Source organism: Helicoverpa zea, chromosome 22, assembly GCF_022581195.2.
Source record: "Helicoverpa zea isolate HzStark_Cry1AcR chromosome 22, ilHelZeax1.1, whole genome shotgun sequence".
Taxonomy (NCBI): Eukaryota; Metazoa; Arthropoda; class Insecta; order Lepidoptera; family Noctuidae; genus Helicoverpa; species Helicoverpa zea.
In genome coordinates this window covers 7,047,858-7,055,531 of record NC_061473.1, presented here as the reverse complement: position 1 = coordinate 7,055,531, position 7,674 = coordinate 7,047,858, and the positions used below count along the sequence as shown (strand labels likewise).

Sequence of the window (7,674 nt, the reverse complement as noted above, 5' to 3'; positions counted from 1 at the left end):
ATGACTACACTAACTCTATACCACAGAGTACATTATTAAAACTGCTATAGAGTCTTCAGTCGAGGTCTCCTACTAGCGACATCTATTGCGCAATGTTCGAACTACAACTCATTACCTACAGCGTTCTCTCAGGCCTTTCTTTTCAATTTCTAGTTTTATAATTTTATTCGTTTTCTGGGGGTTTAATCCAATTAAAACACTCAAATGAGATAAATATCATTTATTTCCTCTTCTTTTATTGTAATAATTAAATGCTTCTACTTGAATGGAGTCTTCAGAATCAAAGTGTTTACTGACACCGCTTAAAATTTATTTGTGGCCTTACACCAACTGAATGAAAAAAATCTGCACGTAAAATCAAAAAAGAAGTCTACTAAATCTCTTTTATGACTTGGACAATCAATTTGTATCTGCTATTACATGTAACAAAGTTTTAATGTAATTGTTTGTGTTTACAATATGACTTTTATTTTTTAAAACATTATAAATTACATCCTGTAAACATGAAATATTTTCTATTTTCATATTCACACTAGGTTATGACAAAAATTTTCTATTTTTTACAAATTCTCGACAACTTATATACATGTTTTCTTTTTCATTATTTTTAAATAATGTTTTCTCACAGGTTTTACAATTTTTTTAAGATTTTTCTGCTTTTCCTTAACAAATAACCTGTTACATACTCTAGTTGAGCCTTCAAAGTGGGATTGTTTTGTTTTTAATCATTATAATCAATTATGTGATCATCTAACATGATATCTTGAAAATCAATTTCATTGACATCTACCGCGTCACTTTGTTTTTTAGAAAATATTTCATCAAAAGTGTGGAAGACTGAGCAAAAATCATCTTCGCAATTCGACCCAACTGCATAATTGCTACTTAAATTATTTATTAATAGTGAAGCAAATGCAGCTTCAAAGGCAGCACACGTAGGGGAAACATTTCTTAAACCGTGACTACGTATGCTGCCAAAAAAAAAATCCAAAGGGTCTTGGTTCAAATGCCTACACCACAAAGATTTCATGTTATGTTCATTAAACAATTTGTCTCTTAATAGCTCCATATTTTTTACAGTATGTAACCAGAGTTCTAGAGTGGAGACCACGACTCGGCAAACGTAGTGTGGGACGTCCTCAGGCACGGTGGAGTGATGACTTGCGCAAGGCGGCTGGCAGGAGCTGGATGCGAGCCGAAAATCGATCTCAGTGGCGTGCACTTGGAGAGGCCTATGTCCAGCAGTGGACTGCTATAGGCTGATGATGATGATGATGATGATGTAACCAGTTATTTATAGATGGCACAGTACCAGCAGATCCTGTGGCAGATACAAACTTCATTGATTTTATTATATTTTTTGATTGAGTCCATACATTTTTGTGCAGAGAATTTGGTGTGACATTTCTTAATAATTCTTTGCCACTGCGGGTTTTTGAATTTTGAAAACTTCCATTCATCGAATCAAATAAATTATCTATAAAGATTAATAAGTCTGCGGTGTCCTTTGCATCCTCAGGAAGAATTCCATTCTCTGAAAAAAAAAGGGAAATATATTTTAGTTGCCCAATGAGTCAAAAAAGTTTATTAGCATAAGTAGACCAACTAATTTATTAACTGCAGTAAAGTGTATCTTGTATGCTGAAGAAAAAAAAAAAACAAAAAAGTACACGCAGTTTTAATCGCATCCAACTACTTCATGCACCCGAATGAACGAAAACTATCCTATGTACTCCAGGTTTCAATCTATTTCTACACAGAATTTTAAGTGGAAGCGTAACTGACAGGTTACTTTCACATTTATAATATTAGTAAAGATGGCAACAGTATGTATTAATTTTTAAAAGGGTAGTAATAAAAGTATCGACAAAAAATTGAGAATTACCCATACACAGACACAGATTGCTGGAGATTAATTTGTTTGTCGGACACATTATTATTTCCCTTTTTAAAACTGAAGGAATCATACTAAATATTTAATAATAAATATAGCTTACCAGCTAAATAACCCATGGTTTTGCCAACTGTTTGGCTAAACAATTGGGATGCAAATTTTACTTTCATTTTAGGTATCTTATCTTTATTGCAGTGATTCTCAGACAATTTTTTTATAAGTTTCAGTCCTTTGTAGGTTGGGTTGTTTCTATATAATAATTGTATGTGTTCCCACTTTGCTACTTTTTCTTGGCCATCCATGGAATATTTCATTTTTTTTGTTATAAGATTATTTCGTAACCCTTTCAATTAATGAGGGAGGTCGTATAATGGAATCACAGTCTTCCCTTCAACCTCAAATATTGAGTGTTTTAAAATTTTATTGTTTCTTAAGTACTTCTGTCGAGTGTCTTCAATTAAATAATTGATTGCGCTTACATTTGACGTTCCCTGGTCACATACCGTAGCCATAACAGTAAATCCTATTCTGTTCAATTCTCGGATTATTTGTTTTATCAGTTGTGCCAAAACTTCTTTTCGTGTGCTCCCAGCAGAAAATGAGTAGAAAATCGGCTGTTTGTAGTTTGTTACAATGCCTCTGATCATGAATACCAACACATGATCTGCAATTTTTCTTACTGATTCTCCTTCATAATTTACAAATCCCGTTATTCGATCTTTTCTTCTGTTGTAGTCAAAGTGCGGAGTGATAGCCATCTCATCGAATATTAATGTACACAATTTTTCATGTTCTTTCATTCCTTTTAATTTTTCATGCAATTGGTTAAAAATGTTTTCATTAAAAAACCAGCTTCCTTAAAAAGCCAGGCTTCAAACCAGCTTTTGAAAGAAGCCTACTTAAAGTTACTGAAGATGGCAAGATGAAAATTTTGCTGAGCCATCTATAAGCTCGAGGTCCTCGCTTGTACATAGAAAGTGCCATTATCTTTTCTTCTTTAGTAAATCTCCTTCCCATTTTAGGTTTATTAATCTCTCTAAACTGCATTACTGTAAAAATAGCAGCTAATGTTTTAAATTTCTTCAAAGCATTTTGAAATGCAGAATTTGTACTGAGCTTTCTGGCTTTTTTTAACCGTTGTTGAAGAGTCTTTATCTTTTTGTAATTTCTTGATTTCTCTATGTAGTTGTTGCTCACTGGCCCCTGGACATTTTTTGATGATCCCTAAAACAGATTTACATAAAGTAATTAGCAGCAAATAATTTATATGCTACAGAGTTTTTTCTATAATAAGTCTTTTTAGACATATCCATTTTTGAAAAATAAAATAGGTGAGTTAATAATTATATTATTTTAGTATACTACAGAGCTCTAGAAAATGTTTGCACTTACGTGATTTCACAGAATGGACAGTTTTCTTCTGTAAATCATCATTATCAATATCCATACGTTCATCTTGTCTTTGGGATTGATCACCTGTTAAATAAAGAAGGGTACATAACAGTCTACTTGTTAACGTAATACAAGAGGATCTTTATCCGTAAACTATGAAAAACAAATTTTACCTGATGTTGAAGGCGTAGCAGGAGGCATATTCAAAACTTGGTTAGTAACATCAGTTAAGCAACGGTTTCCAACAGAAGAAAGCCCTGTAAAAAGGAATTATTATATTTCAAAGCCTCTTATATACATCTCATCTCAACCAACAAATTGTCAATCACAGCACAGTAGTTTTTATCAAAAGGAGTGTATTCATTTATATTGTTTGAGATGCCTAGAACACTTAAATACATAAACAAAAATTAAAATTTACCTGATGTTGAAGGAGCAGCAAGAGAAACGTCTAATGTTTGTTCAGTAGTATTTCTGTGGCAACGTTTTTTGACAAAAAGACCTGTAAATGATGTAATTCTAATCATTATATTTACAACTCCCCATGTGGTCAAGTTTTCAATTTGATATAAGATACCAACAGAGATGGAAATAATTGAATAATTTGCTTTTGTCTGTAGATATGTTTGTCTGCTTTAGATGAAGTTAAGTTTTAGACTTTTTACCATTTTTGTGCAGAACCCAAAAAAAAAATCTTACTTGATAACCTAAGTGTGGGGACAGCATTAATTGAAAGTGTTTTGTTCCTGGTGTGATATTTACTCTCAAAATGTAAGTGGCATACTCTTCGGTACTTGAAGATGTATTTATTTATTTATTTATTTTATTTATAATACTTTTTGCACAAATAGTACAATGGCGGACTTAACGCCTTAGGCGTTTTCTCCCAGTCTACCTTTGGGTGGTGGGGAAATAGCAGTGGTAGGTGCAGTTATTAGATATTATCTACATGCAAAGAAAAGAAATATATATATATATGAATATATGGACAATAATAAATAAAATATATACATACATACATATAAAATGTATTCATTATCCTTTCCCAAAATGTCACCTCCAACCATCCAGGTTCTAAAGCGATCAATATCTTTATTAGGGTTAGGGTGAAGAATTTCATTAGCCAAACCTGAAAACAACGTATAATTATGAAACCACAATACAAGATCTTTCACACCATTCATCATCATTCCATGACAAGGGATTCAGGTAAAAAACAAACCAAGTGCGAGTCGGAATCGTGCACGAAGGGTTCCAGAGCAAAAATGAGCAAAAAAATCACGTTTGTTGTATGGGAGCCCCCCAAAATATTTATTTTATTCTAGTTTTCAGTAAGTATTTTTTGTTATATCGGCAACAGAAATACATCTGTGAAAATTTCAACTCTCTAACTATCACGGTTCATGAGATACAGGCTGGTGACAGAGGGACGGACTGACGGACGGACAGAGGAGCGAAAACAATAGGGTCCCGTTTTACCCTTTGGGTACGGAACCCTAATTAATTGAAATTTAACTATTAAACTCGCTTTTGTCAGCGGCTTTGCTTGCCCTTTCTCCCTAAAAGAAATTAAATAACAAGATACATTAACCGAAAGATCCAGTATTGGTTAACCCAAATACCCAAATGATATCTAACATTATCGTAGAAATTTACTTTCCTACTTCAGAAATTAACAACATAAAAAAACCTATTCTTATTCTATTAGTTATTATTATTCACTCACCACAATTTGGCACACAACATTTTTTTTCTGCCGCCATTGCAGCAAATCGGAGTCCATGAAATGTAGCCAGGTTCGGATAAAAAACAGAGTTGTCGGAGTCCAAAACAGAGCAGAGGTCAAAGAAATGTAACAGAGTCACCAAAGTCCATAAAAAAAGCCAAATCGTCGTGAGAAAATCCAAAATAACGCGAAAACCACCATGAAAAAGAAAAACGTAAAGGCCCCAGTACACGTTGGCCCAAGTGCGGCCAATACACGCCATCACCAATGTGTACACGGGGTATTGGTGCAGGTTGGCGGATATTTGTCAAGGTTGGCGCGCATTCGGCGAGTTGTCGGTTTTTTGGGCACACATCAAAGGAATCTTGGCCCAGCTTGGCGTGTGGTGTTTACACATTCGGCCAATGTTTAGTTCGTCACTGACCGCTGAGGATAGTACACTTTTGTGTTGCGTGTAAAAATAAATATAGTAGTAAGTATAGCAGTGTAGTATAATATAAATATATGTAGTAGTGTAGTATAATATAAATATATATGGTATTGTACAAATAAACAGCCGCAGCCGTAACTACCTCGACGTCCATCGCAAGTGGTTTGCCAGGCAGCAATGAGCCATGCGCCAATGTGTAAACACCATTTGATCGTGGCCTACATTTGTGCATTGCACAGCTTGGCCCAACACAGGCCAACGTGTACTGGGGCCTTAAAGTTTTTGAACATGACATTGACACATGTAATTAGTTTGATCAGAGATGTTGACGTTCCGTTCCAACAAGTACGCACTAAAATTATTTTATATTATTTACACATCCCGAAGACTTTTAAGACTAAAATTTATATAAAATAAGTGATATCTTTACGTTTATAATGTTAAGTATCATACAAAGATCAAACAAGAGGGAAATTCGTACAAATTGTCAAACTACTACTACTACTACTCTTAATACTATACTACAGTAGAACGAAGCGGTATAAATTGCAATTTTCGGTTAAATACTAATTAGATATTTCCATCTTTTTTATGCAATAGTTTGCTTTTAAAACATTATTTACATTATTTGAGATCATAATTAAAAATGAATTTCTTACTTACTATATGTATTTATCATTTTGTTCAAAATGCATTACATGTGGTGCCATCTTATAGCCAATGTTCGAACTATTCCCTATTCACGATTTTGTACTGGAGTTAAAATGTACTGAGTGAAACGACCCTGGTCTGTACCGTTTGTATGATTTATCTGTGACCTATTTTTAATCTGTGGAGACTTGTGAGATAAGTTAAGATTCAGGGAAAAAGGCGGGAAACTCGAAGAGCGCGGTTCTTTTAAAAGTATCCTCCAAAATTTTAATTAAATTTATTTGTTATTTGTGCTTAAACATTGTGGAAAACTATTGTAAAATAGTAGAATAGCAGTCTTTAGATGGATGGTGACGTGGATGGGGGTCCAGATGGACCCCATTCCAAGAAGGCGGCTAAGCGGCAAATAGATCCAGAGCCAGAGCAGCAGCAACAGCGGCAACAGGAAAGTAGTAATTTTGCTCCTTTTTTGAAGCCTAATTATATAAGGCAATACCCAGAACATTCAACCAATACCGAATTTAAAGTTTATGTTGAGTCTCAGGATAAAAAGGAGCGAATTGGAAACAAGAGCCCAATTTACCTGAACCATATTTTCACAACGGAAATAAAGGGTGTGGTGACTCTGCAGAGAGTCAACTCGAATAAGGTTGTTGTCGTATTTAAACTGGCGAACACGGCTAACAACTTTATAGCCAACACTGTTTTTTTGAAAAAGTACAATTTAAAAGCATTTATACCGGCAGCCCAAATAGAGAAAACAGGAGTAATCCGTTTTGTACCTACTAATATCTCCACCAAGGAATTATACTCCAAGCTTTCCTCTCACTTTGAAATTATTGTAATACGACGTTTTACAAAGAAGGTTGGGCAGCAGCGAGTTCCTCTACAAACTGTTAGTTTGACCTTTCTGTCTAATAATCTCCCTGATAGTGTACAGTACGATCTATTCTCGTATAGGGTATTTGATTATGTTCCGCCTCTGCAGCAATGTTACCGCTGTTTTAAGTTTAATCACTCGGCTAGAGTTTGTAATGGTAAGCAACGCTGTAGTTGTTGTGCTGGAGAGCACTTATACACAGAATGTGACAAGCCTAATGAGCTCTGCTGTGCCAACTGCAGGGGAGCCCATTTGGGTGTATCTAGATCTTGTCCCATTAAAATTCAAAAAATGTTAGAAAAACGCAACAAAATTACTTATTCAAGTGTTGTTGACATAAAGAAATATGAGCAGAATTTTCCATCTATAACTGAAAATGTAAATAAAAAAACAAAATATGTTGTAGATAATAATATAATTAAAACCACACCTGAAAATAAAATTGTACAAAATGTAAATAAACCTGCAGCTTCATCTGCACATAAGGTAGATAGTAGCTCTACTTCTAAGATTAATAAATTACCTGTAGTTCCCACTACACAAGTTCCTCAAATTAATTTAAAAGAGCAATTAATAAATAAAACAGATTTAAACTCAGCAATTATTCGCACTATACTTGAAATTAGCAATAAGGGTGATGGGACTCGTTACATAAATTCCTTTCCTAAGTTTATGGATATAAATAGCACCTTATCACAGTC

General features: G+C 34.2%; 1 protein-coding gene across 1 annotated transcript; it reads right to left on the bottom strand.

The window, feature by feature from the left end:
* Positions 1 to 1,290: 1,290 nt before the first annotated feature.
* On the bottom strand, positions 1,291 to 4,386 carry LOC124641278. Its single transcript, XM_047179326.1, has 7 exons — positions 4,315 to 4,386; positions 3,986 to 4,088; positions 3,708 to 3,788; positions 3,460 to 3,543; positions 3,287 to 3,370; positions 1,998 to 3,118; positions 1,291 to 1,534 (listed from the first exon to the last, which is right to left on the bottom strand). The coding sequence occupies exons 1-6, from the start codon at positions 4,351 to 4,353 to the stop codon at positions 2,967 to 2,969; spliced, it is 543 nt and encodes a 180-aa protein (XP_047035282.1). The 5' UTR covers positions 4,354 to 4,386; the 3' UTR covers positions 1,291 to 1,534; positions 1,998 to 2,966.
* Positions 4,387 to 7,674: the final 3,288 nt, after the last annotated feature.

Bases quoted from the DNA above. Each gene is read 5' to 3' on its own strand.
- LOC124641278 (XM_047179326.1), bottom strand. From the start codon at position 4,353: ATGGTTGGAGGTGACATTTTGGGAAAGGATAATGAATAC. The intron at 3,789-3,985 runs GTAAGATTTTTT...CATCATTTACAG, and splicing joins CCCCACACTTAGGTTATCAA to GTCTTTTTGTCAAAAAACGT. The intron at 3,119-3,286 runs GTAAGTGCAAAC...AATCTGTTTTAG, and splicing joins TGTCCATTCTGTGAAATCAC to GGATCATCAAAAAATGTCCA.